Source organism: Pan troglodytes, chromosome 3 (genome assembly GCF_028858775.2).
Source record: "Pan troglodytes isolate AG18354 chromosome 3, NHGRI_mPanTro3-v2.0_pri, whole genome shotgun sequence".
Classification (NCBI taxonomy): Eukaryota; Metazoa; Chordata; class Mammalia; order Primates; family Hominidae; genus Pan; species Pan troglodytes.
Genome location: NC_072401.2, coordinates 156,114,952 through 156,133,942, shown reverse-complemented (window position 1 = coordinate 156,133,942; position 18,991 = coordinate 156,114,952). Strand labels below are relative to the sequence as shown.

Below are 18,991 nucleotides of genomic sequence, written 5' to 3'. Positions count from 1 at the left end.
CAACACAGATAGGATCTGTCTCTATTAGGGGCATAGAAAAAATTCCAATATAACTTGTATAAGACTTTCATACAGAAAAATACAAAATATTAATGAAGGACATAAAAGAATGAAATGAAAAGCTGTATCATGTTCATGCTTGGGAAGACTCAATATCCTAAAGATTACAATTCTTAACAAAAATATCATTATTAATTCAGTATGATTTCAATCAAATGTTCAATGAGGCTTTGATAGAATTTGACACGCTGATTCTAAACGTCATGTGGAAGGGCAAAAGACAAGGAATAACTAAGACAATGTCCAAATAACAAGTGGGAAGTTGGCCTTACCCAGTCTTAATTTATAAAATTTCATAATTAAAACACTATTGTATTGATTCACTCATTAATAAATGGGCCAGTTGAAAAGAGTAGGGGTCACACTTTACACGTATGGAAACTTGACATATGAGGGGGTAGAAAATAAATGGGGAAAAGATGGACTATCAATACGTGATGCTGATATGATCGGTTACCTACAAGGAAAAATATCTCTACTCTCAGCATATCAAAGATGAGTCTTATTAAATGTAGAAATCTTTAACTCTTACAAAAGAAAATATGAGACTGGTTATATATATGGCATTGAGAATAAAGAAGACGGTTTAAACAAGAAGAAATGCAGAAGCTCACAAAGAAATAGATAAATAAAACTAAATGAAAATTGAAAACACTACAAAATATGCCATTGTTTACAATTTGACTATTGAAGTCACAAGTTGGGAAAAGATAATTATAGTCCAGTAACCAATACAAAATTAGTATTCAGAATTTATTAAGAACTCCTGCAAACCAGTAAGAAAAACCAGTAAATAAATAATAAAATTGGACAAAGAATGTTAACAGACAACTCAAAGAAAAGAAGCCTGAATAATTAAAAAGGTTTTTAAAGCATGCCCAGACTCCTTGATGTGACGACTTCGAAGAACAGTGAAGCAATATCTGATAAGACTGGAGATGTGTTTATGCTATACCCTTGCAGTTCTACTTCTGTTACCCTAGAGGAACTCTATATGTGCAGAGTGAGACTGTAACAGGATATTCATTGAAGCATTGTTTCAGTTGTCTGCATAATATGGTATATTCACGGAATACTATACAGCAATGAAAATGAATACAATAGAATTTCATACATGGCAGTGTGGATAAATATTGAATCCAAAGTTAAGCAAGGAAGGCAAGGATTTTACAGAAGATAAAAAGAATTTGACGCAAACAGCAGCTTTGAGTTCATTGCATTGCTTTTCCTTGGAAAAGTTACATAGGCAGTTCTTCTCAATACCTCCGTGGTCAGGGAGCCAAATTCTTCTCTGATGTTTCTATACCCATATAAACCATCCGAAGTTATTTACCTATAAATGTCTTCCCAAGTTTTCAGGACACTTGAATGGTGGATTCAAGTGAGGTAGTGAGCCTGCAGCAGATCCACATTTGGAGACAGCCCTTCCTCTGTGTTCCTGCTGTCCCCTCCTTCAGAGACTCTTTCCCCATCCTCCCCCTCTTTTTTTGTCTTCCCTTTTGTTACTTCTCAAATTTCTCTTTTTGTTGTCTTAGCTTATTTTAATCTGGTCCTTGGGTGGAAGAAAAACTGGCTTTGCAGGTATGCATTCCAGAATCTTCCTCTGGATATGAGGTCAGTTAGGTCAATAAGATCTTTATATCTTTTTTTCCTGTCTTATTTTGGGGTGGAGAAGACGACATAGTGTGCCTGTGAAGGACAATGATTGTGAAGAGGGAAAATACACACACACACACACACACACACACACACACACAGCTATAATCCTGCTATAATACCACTATTTAAAAGCAAGCGAAGCCATGGCATATGTTATTTATGGATGTATGGACTTCAAAGATAAACCTCAACTTCAGTTATAAAAGTGACTTTCTACGGGGAAAAAGGAGGGGAATGAGATTTGGAGCTATATACAGATCCACTCCTTTATTCATACTCTGCCATTTCTTGGAAAAAAATTGAAAAAATATTGAAAATTAATCAGTCTAAGAAGTGATACTTTGGTGTTCATCGAAATATTCTTTTTTAAAAATTAGCTTTTAAATGATAATTGAGGCATGTCAATACAAAAATATGGAGATATATATTACATTATTCCCATCTTTATTTTTTATCTGATAGTAAAATAGAAGCAACTACAAAATATATGGTAAAATAATGAGATGAAAATTGGTATCAGGGGAATAAAGGTATGTATCATATTCATGAATGCATTCTATAGTATTTCTATGAGAACAAAATCAATGGATTAAAGCATAGAAATCACAACTAATAAATGTTACATAATTGCCTGCTCCATGCTATGAGTTTCTTGAAGACAGGGGTTCTTTTTTATTTGCTTTTATGTCCCTAAAAACTGATGAGGTATTTGGTCCATAGTAATGACTCAGCAACTGTTGAACTAAAGAATGGAGGGGAGCTTCTACTCAAGACTTGTCTGAGGTTTGAACTGTTTGAAATGTTCAGATTTTATTGAAGAATACAAATCTGTTATTTAACTCAAAACCTTATGATACCAATCTAAATTATAAGCATCAATATGAATGTATAGATGTGTGCATGTGTATTCTCCGTGCACTGAAAAGGCCTAGAAGTGATGACAAACCCAGAAACAATGAGCACCTCTAATGTCCCAAATATGTTCTCCCAAAACCATTTTCCACCAAAGGAACCAGGAGTCCTTGGAGAAATAATGATGTCAGGTCATGGTCAGGAAATCTACAAGATGAGTCTGCACCATTTTGTCATACCAGTTACAAGGAGGCTACTAAACACTATTAGGATCATGGAAAGAGACCCGGGAACCAACTTGAAGAAGATCCCAATGTTTGGTGATGGGACAGTTTGAGCATCAATAAGGATAAAAATGGCAATATATTGAAATACAACTAATATGTTTAAATCATGCTTAATGATTTCCAAAGCAAAAGCAAGACAAAATTTTACTTATCATAGTTGGAACATTGGTGGATGTTAGTGAACCAACCCATTATTTCAAAAACTGTTAAATAAAAGTTTAACTCATCAAGCATTTATCCTGCCTTTCTTATAATATACTCCTCTGAAAGTTTCTGTTTATTGAAATATTCTAGCTAATACATGAAAAAGGGATGATAAACCAGAATGCAGTGCATATTGAGTATCCTTAATCTAAAATGCTTGGGACCAGAAGTGTTTCAGCTTTTGGATTTTTTTTTTGGTGGGTTTTTTTTGGGGGGAGGGATATTTGCGTATACATATTGAGATATCTTGGGGATGAGACCCAAGTCTAAACATGAAATTCATTTTTATATACATCTATATGCATAGCCTGAAGGTAATTTTATACAATATTTTTTATAACTTTGTGCATGAAACAAAGTTTTGACTGTGTTTTGACTGCAATCCATCAGATGAATCAGGCGTAGAGTTTTTCTTGTTGTAGCATCATGTCAGTACTCAAAAAGTTTTGGATTTTGGAATATTTTGGATCTCATATTTTTTGGATTTGGGATGTCAACTTGCATTATACTTCACAAAACTTAAAGAATAATTAATGGATCTAGGCTGTGCATCAGTGGGGGCCAACATCAAAAACAACTAGCTTTTGGCCCATGCCTGTAGTCCCAGCTATCTGGGAGGCCAAGGTGTGAGGATACCTTGCGACCCTGAACTCCAGGCTGCAGTGAGCTATCATGGCACAATTGCGCTCCAGCCTGGGTAACAGAAAGAGACCTCATCTTTTTTTTTTTTTTTGGCAGCTAGACATATGCCTCTGAAGGGAAAAACAGCATTTGGGAAGCAGTCGTGCAAAAAACAAACAAACAAACAAAATCCTGACCTGAATCTGGTCAGTTCTCTAGATCTGCCTCCCAATTTAAGGAAAACATAAGAATAGAGGAACATATTATGCTACACGTTGGAGATGCAACAGCAAATCTAGATCATGGAAAATGTTAGGATACAAGTTCCAGTTTATTCAACAAATAAATTGCAAGGACAAATAGAGAGATGGGTGGCAGGAATCCATAGATTAAAGAAATATGCAATATATGGACTTTATTTTGATCTTAATGGAAACAAGAAAAATAAAGAGTATTTATGGGATGGTTGAAAATTTGAAAACTTACTGGATATTTGGTGATACTGTGAACCATTATTAATTTTTAAGGTATAATATGGTACTGTGATTGTGTTAAAATATTTATTTTTTAAAGATGCATTTTGAAATATATACAGAAGAAATAATATGACTTCTGGAACTTACTTCAAAAAAATGCGAGAAGCGAAGTATATACATGGGGAATAGATGAAATAAGATTGGCCATGAGCTGATCATTGTTGAAGCTAGGTGATGGACTCGTGAAAGTTTATTATACCATTTTGTCCACTTTTTTGTATGCATTTTCCATAATAAAACTTTTTAAAAAGTGATGTTTCTTGTCTATTTTTAATGTCATTTTTGTGTTCATACTCTCATAGAATTCAAAGCAAACAAATCTTCCAAATGATCGATATATTGGATTAATTGATTTTCTGTTTTCTGCATTGTCAATTAACATTCATTTCTTAATTTTCTTGTGTGTGTAGAAGATAGTTCTGATCACTTTAAGATTGACGCCAACAGTGGTGAAATAAGAACAACCACAATACTTTCATATGATTATAGACCTTCCTACAGAATGACTGTCATTGCCACTGACCAGGGAGTGCCTCCTCTTCAAGGACAGGCAGTTGTTAATATTCAGGTAATGTTGTCACCATAAAATATGGAAGGACATCTAAAGATTTCATTTGATTTTCATTACAAGTTTATAGAGTGAAGATACATGTAATATGTATGTATATGAATATGTATGTATGTGACATGAATACTATTTTAAAAGAGCATTGCACATAGCATACTTAGCTTTTTGCTATCACTAGAAAAATGATTTAGACCCAAATTATTTTGCAAATTAGCTTTGTACAGTTCTTGACAAGATAATCATCACTATATTGGCATTTATGTTGCTTTGTTTATAATGGACAAAAGGTATCTTTTCTTGTGCTTATTTCTAATGTCAAGGACCTGGTAAATTTGCAGGAGACACTTGTATGTAAACAAATGGCCATATAATAAATGACATAGATTTTTGTAATTTTTTTTAATTTAGAAAAGTAACTCCAGATTCATTTTAAGGCTTTACTTTAATCATAATGGGCAAACAAGTTGTGGGAAGTCTCCATAGTAAGAAAAAAATTACACCAACCACTCAAAAAGAAGATGACTTGCATAGTTAGTTTCTTTGTGTGTGCATGTGATAATCAGAAATATTAATACAGGTATATACAATAACCAAGGATATATATCCACAAGAACTCTGTTTCCAAATTATATTCTTTACTGCTTAAGGATATGTGGGTTAAGAGAAAAATCTATATGGTCATACCTCCAGTTTCTTGTTTCAGACAAACAAAGACATATGATTCTTAAATGTACACAGATGTTGTCATTATGGATAGATCGGTCTGTAGTATTTAAAATAATTTGGAGAACTAGCTACCCTGCATTCCCATTGAAGAATCACAAGGCTACAGTTCAGCTTAACTATAACATGGCTTTACCAAACTGTTGTTTCACACAATACAGCAAACTGGGAAATAGAAAATTCTGTAGCTCTTATCTCCTAAATATTATGCAGTTTTTGATCTTCTGAGACATACCTGAATTATATAATATAAAAATGACATTTTTCTCACTAATTAACATATGATCACATACATGGAAGGAATTTGCTTTGAAAATAATATTATTACATTTATTCATTAAACTGTTTTAAAAATACCCCAAATTAATATCTCTTTTATTCGTATTTCAGGTGATCCCACTATCCAAAGGGAGAGCAATCATGTCTCAGAATATTAGACATTTAGTTATACCAGAAAATTTGAAGCCCACAAAAATAATGAGCTTGATAAAGTCATCTGATCACCTTCAACAACATTATAATGGAAAGTTACATTTTAGTATTGTTGCAGATGATAAGGATGGACACTTTGAAATAGACAGCTCAACCGGAGACTTGTTTCTTTCTAAGGAACTTGATTATGAGATGACATCTCATTATCTTTTCAGAGTGATTACTACAGACCATAGCAAAAACCTTTCCCTGAGTAGCACAGTCTTCCTTAGTATCGATGTGGAAGATCAGAATGACCATTCCCCATCTTTCCAGGATGAGCTCATTGTGATCAGCGTAGAGGAGAATGTTCCCATAGGAACCCTGGTGTATGTCTTCAATGCCAAAGATGATGACGGCAGTTTTTTGAACAGTAGAATACAATACTACATTGAATCCCACAACCCTGGCACGAATCCATTTCTCATCCACCCCTCATTTGGCACACTAGTCACTGTGTCCCCTCTTGACAGAGAAAGCATTCCAACTGTCATCCTGACAGTAACAGCGTCTGATCAGGCTGTGAATGTGACAGACCGGCGACTGAGATCACTGACAGCACAAATAGTGATTTTGGATGTAAATGACCACAACCCCACTTTTATGTCTTTCCCCATTGCCCATGTCAAAGAGGATGTCACAGTGGGCTCCTTGGTCCACCACATAACTGCTCACGATCCAGACGAAGGAAGGAATGGGAAAGTAACATACAGCATCCTCTCAGGAAATGAAAACATGACGTTTATGCTAGATGAGTCATCAGGTACAGTGCCCTATATGTCACTTTTAAAAATATTTTATTTTATTGTGGTAAGAAAACATGAGATCCACCCTCCTAACAAAGTTTTAAGTGTACAAAACATTGTTGTTGACTGTGAGTTCAGTGTTGCACAGCGTATCTCTAGAGATTATTTACCTTGCTTAACTGAAACTTTAGTTTCTCCCATTTTCCCTTCCATCCAGCCTCTGACAATCACCACTGCACTCTTTGATTCCATGAATTAGACTATTTTAGATACTTCGTGTAAATGGAATAATGGAGTTTTGTCTTTTTGTGACTGGCTTATTTTACCTAGCAAAATGTCCTCAAGATTATCCATACTGTCACATCTTGTAGAATGTCTTTCTCTTTTAAGGCTGAATTATCTTCAATGGTATGCACATACCACATTTTCTTTATCCATTCATCTGCCGATTAACATTTTTAGGTTGTTGCCACATCTTAGCTATTGTGGGTGATGCTGCAGTAAACATGGGTGTGCTACTCTCTCTTCAAGATCCTGATTTCAAATTTTTGTATAAATATCCAAAAGTGGAGTTGCTGGGCCATATGGTAGTTCTAGTTTTATGTTTTGAGGAACATCCATACTATTTTCCATAGTGGCTGTAACATTTTGAATTCCCACCAACAGTATACAAGGGTTCTAATTTCTCTACGCCCTCACCAATACTTGTTGTCTTTTTTTTTTTTTTTTTTTTTTTTTTTTTTAGTAACAGCCATCCTAACAGGTATAAGCAATATCTCGTTGTGGTTTTGACTTGCATTTCTCAAATAATTAGTGCCATGGAGCATTTTTTCATATACCTGTTAGCCATTTGTATGTCTTTTTTGGAGATGTTTCTATTCAAGTCTTTTGTCCATTTTAAAATTAGGGTTTTTTTATGTTTAGTTGTAGGAGTCTTTTTATATATATTCTGGATATTAACCCCTCATCAGACAGATGATTTACAAATGCTTTCTCCCATTCTATAGGTTGCCTTTTTCTTTGCTGTGCAGAAGCTTCTTAATTTTATGTAATCTGCCTGTTTATTTTTGATTTGTAGTCTGTGTTTTTGTTGTCTACCCATGAAATAATTGCCAAGACCCACTTCACAAAGCTTTCCCCTCTGTGTTTCCTTGTAGGACCTTTATAGTTTCAGGTATTACATTTAAGTCTTTAATCCATTTTATTTTGTTTTATTTTTGTATGGTGTAAGATAAAGATACAACTTCATTCTTTTGCATGTGGATATCTGGTTTCCCCACATCATTTGTTGAAGAGATTAGCCTTTTTCTAAAGTGTATTATTGGAAACCTTGTTGAAGATCAATTGACCATATATGGATGGATTTATTTCTGGGCTCTTTACTCTGTTTCATTGGCCTAAATGTTTATCCTATGCCAATACCATACTGTTTTGATTATGGCAGCTTTGTAATATATCAAAGCCAGGAAGTGTGATGCCTCCAGCTTTGTTCTTTCTCAAGATTATTTTCACTCTTTGGGGTTCTTTGAGATTCCATTTGAGTTGCGATATTATTTTTTTCTATTTCTACAACAAATGCCACTGAGATTTTGGTAGAGATTGCATTGAATCTGTAGATCAGTTTGGGTAGTATGAACATTTTAATAATATTAGACCTTTCACTCTATGAACATACATGTCTTTCCATTTGTATCTTCTTTAATTTCTTTCATCATTGTTTTGTGGCTTTCAATATGCAGGGTACTCACCTCCTCAGCTAGCTTTATCCCTAAGTGTTTTCTTTTATTCCTTTTTGTGCTATTGTCAATGGAATTGTTTTTCTAATTTCCTTTTCAGATAGTTCCTTGTTAGTGTATAGAAATGCAACTGATTTTTGTATCCTGCCTTTTCTGAATTTATTTGTTCTAACAGTTTTTTGGTGGAGTCTTTAGGATTTTCTATATATAAGATCATGTAATCTACAAACGGATAATTTTACTTCTTCCTTTCTGATTTGGATGACTTTCATTTCTTTTCCTGCCACTTTCAATTAAACCCTCTCATCGCTTGCTTATATTTAACTTTTTCTTTTTCTTCTCTTAAAATGATGGTTCTTAAGATACATATGCTTTAAATATTTTTGACTTCTTCTGTTGTTTAACTTATATATGTATATGTATACGTATATACGTATACATATATATATATATAAAATAGACACAGGGTTTGTATTTGGAGAACTAACTTTAACGGTCCTGTTTGTTAATATTAACTATGCTCTGTAGCTAGCTGACACTATGGGCTGAATACACAACAGAAAACTTCTTTGCCCCCATTGTGAGTCCTTGCAGGGTAGGATATGGTACCAATAGTGAATGAGGTAGCAGTATGACAAATCAACAGCATTGTTCAAAGACTTTAGTATGGAAATTTATCTTTGAGATTATACAAACATGTATTCGTAAATATTGGAAATAATATATATTTTTAATGGCTGAATTCATTTGGACATTAAGACCTCTGCTTTTCACATCAATTGTAACATTTCTTTTTTTGAAGAAGCATTTATTCACTGTCAGGTACTCTGCAGAAATGTCACTCACCCTCAACTTTACTTGTCTTGCTGTCACCATGTTGCTAGATAACATCTATTATATGTTTTTTATGTAGTTTGATGGAAGAGTAAATGTACAAATTTTCAGTCTTATGACTTTAAAAATGAACCTCCTACCTGATTTTCAGGGAATATTGAAAAATTAATAAACTCTCATCTTATTCACTAAAAAATAAAGTTATTTCTACATGAATGAAAAAAATCTCAGATATACACCATTTGGCCCAACTGTTAGTTAAAAGCATTATTTGGAATGGAATTAAATGTGGAGGATTTGGAAGTCATGATTATAGTCTGGCTATATTCTGTTGGAAAATTTCATCAAAATATTTATTAAATCCTGTACATATGGTTTCATTCTGTGGCATGCATGGACGCCACCTAAATGCCCAACTGACAGAGAAATAGTCCAGACACAGGCTGCTGCTATCTGTTAGAGCTGAGGCTCTCCAAGGACCTGTTTCAGTAATACTTGGAATGTGTTCCAAGATGGCTAAGGAAGGTATATTTCAGATTGTTAAAAAGAATGGATAAAATTAGACTTGTGTTTTGGTAATATAGGTAATGTGAATCTCTTGAGTAATTGCAGTGACTGTTTCAATGGAGATGTTTTTCAAAGACATAAAATGATAATTGCCAAATGCATTCATATGAGATGGGATTTTTTTCTCTCACAAAGCTCATATTTCTTATAAAGAAGACAGTGAGTTTTTTGTGGCTATGGCTGTGAAATATAAAGTGATGAGTAATTATTGAAAAATTATTTTATAAAATAGAATTCAGTAAACTTCTTTCATTATTTCAAGAAAAATTCTTATAAAAGGGACAAGCAAACAGCAATCCTAAAAGAAAAATGTGATAATTGGAATCATCTAATGGCATCTGTGTGCCAGTAGGTATTACATCTGACTTATGTGGTTTATATGCTTAAATGGCAGTGGGATAGAGACACGTTTTACTTGTGAAGTGTATTGTCTGAGTTATAACATCTTTGCTTTTTTTTTTTTTTTTGTATTGAGAGGGAGTCTTGCTCTGTTGCCCAGGCTAGAGTGCAGTGGCATGATCTCAGCTCACTACAGCTTCCGCCTCCCAGGTTCCAGTGATTCTCCTGCCTCAGCCTCCCAAGTAGCTGAGATTACAGGCACCCGCCACCATGCCTGGCTAGTTTTTTGTGTTTTTAGTGGAGATGGAGTTTCACCATGTTGGCCAGGCTGGTCTTGAACGCCTAACCTCAAGTGATCCTCCTGCCTTGGCCTCCCAAAGTTCTGGGATGACAAGTGTAAGCCACCACACCCAGCCTGAGCCACTACACCTGGCCTGTTCTTTATTGTTAAAAAAAATCCAGTTAACTGAGAATAAATATTAAAAGAGCATAATTCTTTAACAAAAATCAACTGTCTTAAAGAATATAGCCATACCCACATTTTTGTAACTTGGTCGCTTTTATACATGAGGAGTTATGTGACATGAAGATATATATTGTTAGTATCCTAGATATTTTTTAAAAGGGAGGTAGATGTTGGCTAGAGAATTTTAATGTAATCTTCTCAGTAGATAATTGCATAACATTGATTATTCTTGAATTGTTTTGTCTGATATAATTTAAATTGAGATGACTTTTCTGACTAAAAATGTTTGCTTTTAATTGTAGATAGTGTACACATTTAAAGATGATTTAATGCAGTTCATATTTTAGCAGTTAAGACTTCTGAATTTTTATTAGGTAGACAAGTTAGATATAAGTGGAGTAAGCATGACTTCTCTAAAGAATATTCATTACATGTTGCTTTTCTTCCATTTTCAAAACAGGCTTACTAACTACAACCTGTCCTTTGGATTATGAAATGAAAACTCAGCATATTCTGACTGTTCTGGCACTGGATGACGGCACACCAGCACTTTCTTCATCCCAGACTTTGACAGTTACTGTTCTTGATGTAAATGATGAAGCTCCAGTATTTAAGCAGCACCTGTATGAAGCCTCAGTGAAAGAAAACCAAAATCCAGGGGAGTTTGTTACCAGGGTTGAAGCTCTGGACAGAGATTCAGGTAATTTAAAAATACAGAAACTGGGCATTTAATGCTTAAAAGAAATTGAAGATTATAATTGACGTAATTTATAATAGTTATGGCTCAGAAAAAATGAACAGTTGCTAGTTATCTCAAATTTCTAATACTTCTTTCTTTTGCATCCACACAGAAACACATACACCTGTAAAGATACAGATATATCACATAAGATTTGCTTGTATTAACTTTATTATTATTTATATTAGGGTGATACACACCTTATTAACATACACTTTATTGATTTGATCTTGATAATCGAAGTATGGACAAAGCATCACATTTCTTTCAGAGTATAATAGTTAGATACATTGAGAAGAAGAAGAAGATAAATGGTTCTTTATTTCCTCTGTATATAGCATAGTGGAAGAGGCATGGTGCTGGTGTCAGACTGCCTAGATTTGAATCCAAAACTACCATTTACTTATGCCATGTGACCTTGAACAAGTTACTAATTCTTTCTATTTCCCTACTTATCTATGATATGGAGATAATAACAGAGCCTAAATTATAGTTCTGTTATGAGTATGAATGAATGATTACTTGTAAAGAGCTTAGACCAGTGTCTGACACAATAAATGGTCAATATGTTAACTTTGTTACTATTTTTACTATTTTCAAACACTGTGTCCAGACAAATGACTTCAGAGTAAACAGTTACTATGGCTAGGAATTTATAAATTTCTTAGACTTGCTTTTCAACATCACTGTGGCTGTTTTGGCAACTAAGGTTCAGCAACTTTAACCATATTCTGTTTTTATCTTAAACAAAATAATTACAAAAATTACAGTGCTGTGTTTCTTATTCACAGCACATGCTGAATTTTTCCATCTGAACTAATATGAATAGTTTATATTCTCATTCACATGTGAAACACTGAACTAATGTAAATATGAATATTATATGAATATAAACTATTCGTGTTAGTTCAGCTTAATAATCCGGTCTTTTAAAATTTACGTTTGTATATAGCAAATGGCATTATATATCAATGTAATATTTTGTTATATTTTTACAAGAATTGTAATAGATATTTTTATGGAAATAGTATTAACAATAGCATTTCCTTGTACATTGTTAATTTAAGGGGCAAAAGATACACTTACTTGAAATTTTAAAGTAAATTATAAAATATTTGAATACTTTGCCCTCTTGGAAAACATTATCTTTTAATGAAATGCATTTTACATGAATTTGTATGTGATGTTACTAACACTCTTTTCAAGGGCTAATCCAATTTTCTGTCTTTGACCAGAGTGGGGCAGTGTGATCAAAGAGTTTTTCTAAGAGTTGAGTCCGAAGTATGCTAACGATTGTTTGCTCCAATCTGTCCTTAGAACTTAGTACGTTTTTGGCAGTATTCATTTTTAGGGTGTCAGAAACAATGAAGAATATACATAAGCTTTGTGTTTCACAATAATTTTAGCTCAGTAAAGTTCTCTTAGAGTGTTCTCTGTAGAAACAGAGCAATACAGGGTGCTGAGCAATGCAAAAACTACTTCCCAAAGTATATAGACATATACTGAACTTATTGCTGATGTTGTGTGATTTTGCAAACAGTAAGGTATGTAAAATGCTTCCTCCCTTTGGCCTTGCTTTATTTTATGAATTTTATTTTTTTGTAATGGATTCTACTAAAAAGGCTTCTCTTGCTTTAACGCTTGAAGAGGGAGAAAAGAATTTCTCTCAAAATTTGCATATATTAACCAAAGAAAATTACCATAAATATATTCTTCTGATTTTTACTGTCAAGTTGCCCAGTGTTAATGTTATTTTCATTTAGAATGAATTATCTGCAACCTGCTAATTATAATTGAATTGAAACTTTATTATTCTAGAGATTATGGTATGCCAACTGAGAATTTAGGTACAAAATTATTGTTTTTCTGAATTAATGGATGTTTGAAATACACATTAACATCTTCATGAGTCTCATGTAACCTTACATATTTTGGAGACAATTTTGATTTACTGGAAATCTCAGTGTTTTTAATGAGGCCAGATCTGTTAAGTAGGTGGTTATGTAAACACATGTGAATATTTGTGTGTATGCACGTACTTTCGAATATATTTTCCCTCAATCTTTTTTTTCTTTTTTGATTATTGGGTTAAAACAATGAAACAGGATTATGCATGAGAATTAAATGACTTAGTCAAGATTTTAACATAACTGGCATTACACTGGAATTTATGAATGGTTTACTTTATAGTACGTATTTTTAAAAAAAATACCACAGTGTTCCTTAATACTAGAGAGCTTAACATGTGTTTTCTAGCATTCTACGATGCAGTTTTTAAAAATGTAAGTATACAGTGTTATTTGGCATTCGAAACCCACAGGGATTTGAGCACTGAATGTTTATGGTGTATGACTCACACGAGCTCTAGCAGGAGTTTCTTCTTGTATCAAAAGGAAAAAACAACTACCAGATTTTAACTAAGGTATTAAAACTGCTGCAGCATTTGGTGCCATCAACAAGAGCGCCGTTGTTAGTGAAAAAAGATCTCCCCCTGCAGTGCCCTTCCCCCACTCCCAAGAGGAAAGGGTGCCCCACTGGGAATACCACTCACATTCGCTCAAGGGTGTCGGACATAAAATAACTTAACAGTATATTGCCACACTGAAATATAGAATTCATTAGTGAGATGTTATTCTCTATTCCATAAGAATGTATTCTGTATCTGGGGTCATCTTCAATAAACTACATCTGGTTTTCTGGAATCCCTGGTGCTGCACTAGATGTACAACTGCACCGCCTAAGTCTACACTTGGAGCCAGGGAGAAACACCTTATTTCATCAAATCTAAGACACCATTAATTGTAAGATGCATCTAATTTTGGAATACTTCCACTGGGCTGATAGCTTTATCTTCATAGGAAGTTATAAGGTGCCATTCTGTATACCCTTTAGAAGGTGACTTATTTGTGTGTATATCAAAGAATAAAGGATAAGGATGCTAAAATATCTGAATCTATGGCATTTTGTAATAACAATTTCTCATTCAAGTGGACAATACTATCTGGCTATTCAGTTTATTTTAAATGTTTCTTTATGGAGTGATATTTTCTCTGTATCATATACTCAGGCAAAATATCCATCAACTTTCCTCCGTACTTCATTTAAAGAGAACATATCTCTGATCCTTTATTTTTATTTATTTGTGTTTTATTTTTATACAGATGGAATCTCGCTCTGTTCCCCAGGCTGGAGGGCAGTGGCCCAATCGTGGCTCACTGTAGCCTCAAATGCCTGGCTTCAAGCCATCCTCCAGCCTCCACCTCCCAAAGTGTAGGGATTACAGTTGTGAGTCACAGCGCTGGGTCTCTCTGCACTTTATTAGTAGTTATTCATTGACGTGCCCCCTCATTCTTTCCCCAGTGGCATTTGTCCATCATTTTAGATTCAATCTAATTAATCCAGGGGCACATATGGAGATCCATAGGATTCAAGCGCAAGCCGATCTTACTGGCTTTGTGCCATTCTAGCAACCTCGATTATACTGAAGTCCCAGAGAAGTTTTTAAAGGCAGGCTAGATTATAGAGCATTTCAAAAGTTGAATTTCCCAATCCAAAGCTATGGAACATTTGCTAGAGAAAGTCACAACAGCATGCTAATTGAAGCCATCGCCTACTTAGGCTGCAGTATTTCTGCTAATCCCTTAGTGCTGTTATGTTTTCCTTGGCTCTCTCTATATAAATTTTCTCTCTATATATATTTAAAAATTCTATTATAAATACATTTGCATAAATATCAAAAATAAGGAGATGAAAAAGAATAAGGACCAGTCATAACCTCACTCACTCGGAGACAATCACTGTTAAAACTTTGGTATATATTCTTAATACATTTAATATATAGTATTTTAATTGTGTAAATGTTTATTCATCTGCTTTTTCTCTAGGCTGTGAACTTCTCCTGGATTCAGCACTTTTTATCTATTAATACATTTATTCCAGGTTCTTAGAGTAATGCAAGATATGACATAGGAACTCAATAAATATTTTTGACCATATGGTCTGAGAAACTGAAGCATGTATGACATAAGCTTCCTCAAGCTGCCCTCACTGTTTAGAATTTATTTATTATTTATTCCTTTATTCAATCAACCAAGCATAATTCTATTTTTGCTTTAGAAATGCCTGATTGTGAGGGCATTGTACAGTTGAGGCATTATACAAACAAGAATCTTGGCTGGGCACGGTGGCTCACGCCTGTAGTACTAGTGCTTTGGAAGGCCGAGGTGGGAGGATTGCTTGAAGCCAGGAGTTCAAGACCAGCTTGGGCAACATAGCAAGACCTCACCTTTACAAAAAAAAATATAAAAATTTGTTGGGTATGGTGGCATGCTCCTGTAGTCTCAGCTACTCAGGAAGCTGAAGTAGAAGGATGGCTTGAGCCCAGGAATTTGCTGCCGTGAGCCACGACTGTGCCTCTGCACACTCCAGCCTGGGTGGCAGAGTGAGATGCTGTCTTAAAAAAAGAAAAGAAAAGAAAAATGATCTTCCTAAAAATAACACACCCCTGGAAAGAATTATTTATTAAATCCCCATAGTTTGAGGAAGAGGAGGATAAAGTTTTATCCCTTTTAGCTTAACAATCAGCTTTCCTGTCTGTTCTCAGCTCCTAGCACTCTCCCACCTTTTACTCTAGGATAGAATTCTGGAAAACTTTTTCCTTTAAAGGACCAGATAGTAAATATTTTAGGCTTTGTGTGCTTTACGGTCTCCTTTGTGCAACTCTGACACTATAGCAAGACAGCAGCCATAGTTAATATTGTGTGTATTTCAAAAAAACTTTACAAAAACAGGGAGCAGGCCAGATTTGATCACTGGACTGTAGTTTGCCAATCCCTAGTCTAATGCATGTGTCTAATTAAGACATCTAAGTTACTTGCTACTTTCTGCTCATCAGATCCAATTATCATGATGTCATCATAATATCTCTACCAACTAGATGATGTCAACAGTGGGAGAGTTTGCATAAAGATGGGTGAAAGCTAATGAGTTCTGATAGTTCTTATAAATTAGTATCAAATGTTGCTTCTCAAAAGGTGGTCCCTGGGACCATTGGCACCATGATCCATCCCCAGTCTACAGAAAACAGCACCCATTCTGCTTTTCAAGGATGCTGATGGCCTTCTAATACCTTTCCCAGTGTACTTATGAAAGTAGGGTCCTCTGATCTCTTGGGAAAGGTAGTGGGAGTGTTTGGTAAGCATGTCATACATGATAAGTTCACTCTAACATTCTCATTTCCTTAAGCTTTGGATTATTTATAGTATTCAAAAGAAGACCTAATGTCTCAGCCTCAGTGATTATAGGCTCCCATTGAATCCAACCAATCAAAGAAACTCTCAAGAGACACAGCTCTATGGGCTAACACATTAAATTCTGACTCTCTAGCAAACAGTATCAATATTGTCTATTTATCTATCAATAAATCCAGCCTAAACCAATGTTATATCTTCCTAGGTCTCACATTCTTAGAACTGATTTCCACACATATTCCCCAGGTTTATGCCAATATAACTTAGAAAATATTACTATTCTTTGAAACTATTAAGCTTCTTTGACTGAGTCAGATTTGCACTTGGCTACCTGAGTTATGTTGAAATCTGACTCTGGTTATGGGTATTTACACGAAAGTCATCTCCTTACAAGGTATTTGTTATACCTGCCACTCAATTTGGGTCTGATCTTCAGGGAGGTTAATTTTAGGCCTTCTATATAGGAGCTTTCCAGCTTTCTAACCATGACTTGAGTTACAGGTTTAAAGCCTCAGCTCGTAGTTATCGTTCTATAATTTCCTAGTCCTTTGAAAAACAGTCTTCTGCATCATAGTCCTTTTTACTATTATGTGGTCAAAGTCAGCGCCATTTGGTTCTCTAAGGAATTTGAGTCCTTTAATAGTCACTTTATCACAGTCAAACATGATTGATAATTTAATTAATCGTGACAGCACTCCAAGTATTGAATTCCTAGCATTCCATTTCCCATGGTTAAGGAACTCATAGCTGCATTCAAAGCCTAAGACATAACCAAACCAATCTCAGCCTGTTACCTGAGACCCAATTCTGGTGCCAAGTACTCTATCAGCCATGTTTAGTCAGGAAGAATAGATGCTACAAACAGGTGTTGGATGAATGAGTAAGCAAGAAGGGAATACTGAAGTAACCAAAAAGACAAAAACAAAGCTCTAGAAGGCAGCTACCACCCCTAATACTGGGAAAGAAGAAGATGTTTGGATTATCAGACCCTGGGAAGGAAATGAGAGAGGGGGCCTTGCAAAGGAGTAGCAAAACAGACTGAATAGCATTGCTGATGATGACAGTAAGTAACTAGGAAGAAGGAAGTCCCATTTTCTGTCCTTCTGACTTTTGGTCTCCTTCTAGTGTCCTTTTGTGGCAAACCCTAGGAGAGAGGTAGTTGGCAATGGAGAATGTAGTTTGCAGATCCCCAGACCCAGCATCACAGGGTGGAGTACAGAAGAACAGATTTGGATCTGAGACACTATGGTTTAATAAATAATACACCATGTGAAGAACTGAAAAGAGCAGGCAGAGGGAACAACCACTACAAAGGCCTCAGCAGAAAGATGCTTAGTATGTTCAGAGAACAGAAAGGAAGCCAGTGCGATAAGAATATAGCAAGGGAGCAAGTCCATGAAAAGAGGTTGGAAAGATATGCAGAGCCCACATCATATGGGACTTTGTGGACTGTGGTAAGGTATTTAGATTTTATTTTGAACTCATTCAAATGTTCTTTCTTCCCTCTTACCCATTAACTCGTATTCATCTTTAGGGTTTCCAGTTATATCAAGGCAACTCAACTTACCCATCATGTCTATTCAGGGGGAATTGTCACTGCCAGCTTGCTTATCTGTATCCAGTGATATATTGTAAGCACCATGAGGGTAGAGAATTTGTCTGTTTACTAGCAGTTATATTTTTAGCACATGGTATGGTATCTTGGCACCTAAGATCACTCTTTATATATGTTAATACAATGAGATAATTAATGACAAACTATATACCTGAGATAAGTCTTCTATGATCCACTCCCTCAGTGATTTCATATATTCCATCACACTTTCCATTACTCATTGATTTAATCATCTTCCACTCTAGAGAGAAACTCTGAGGTCCAAGGTAACTATTCAGTGGTGCCTTTCCAGTACCTGACATTCAGTATCTGTGCATTCATAAATGAACACATGAATGAATAAATGAATGAACCAACCAAATCGATATGGTTGCAAACTGAAGACATGAATGTGTAGAGTGAGATGACAATGGCGTGATGGCCAGCACATTGATTGTCAATGCACCCCACTCCTGGAACCAGGAGAAAAATATGTCATAGAGAAACAAACAAAAATATTATTTTTCTTTTATTTTTTACTTCTCTCTTCCTCATGCCTTCCTCCCCTGACTTCTTTTGTTTCTTTGTTTTTTTTTTTAAATTGGTCAGCCATATATGATGCCACAGAGAAGACAAGTTAGGTAAGAACTAGAAATGGCCAGTAGACTTTATAATCAGAAGGTCATTGGTCACTGTAGAAAGAGTAACTGGCAATGGCATGGTTTGAAGCTAGCTGCAGA

At 35.0% G+C, this 18,991-nt stretch overlaps 1 protein-coding gene across 2 annotated transcripts in view; it reads left to right on the top strand.

Moving 5' to 3' along the window:
* DCHS2 (dachsous cadherin-related 2) overlaps window positions 1-18,991 on the top strand; it is a 263,743-nt gene that overhangs the window by 165,580 nt on the left and 79,172 nt on the right. Inside the window, exons 8-10 of one of the 2 annotated variants that reach the window (XM_009448442.4) lie at window positions 4,630-4,787; window positions 5,901-6,744; window positions 11,130-11,369. In XM_009448442.4, the coding sequence (XP_009446717.3) occupies window positions 4,630-4,787; window positions 5,901-6,744; window positions 11,130-11,369 (1,242 nt within the window). Of the gene's footprint in view, window positions 1-3,800; window positions 4,017-4,629; window positions 4,788-5,900; window positions 6,745-11,129; window positions 11,370-18,991 lie in introns of those variants that run through there. The other variant, XM_024356344.3, reaches the window with a different exon arrangement.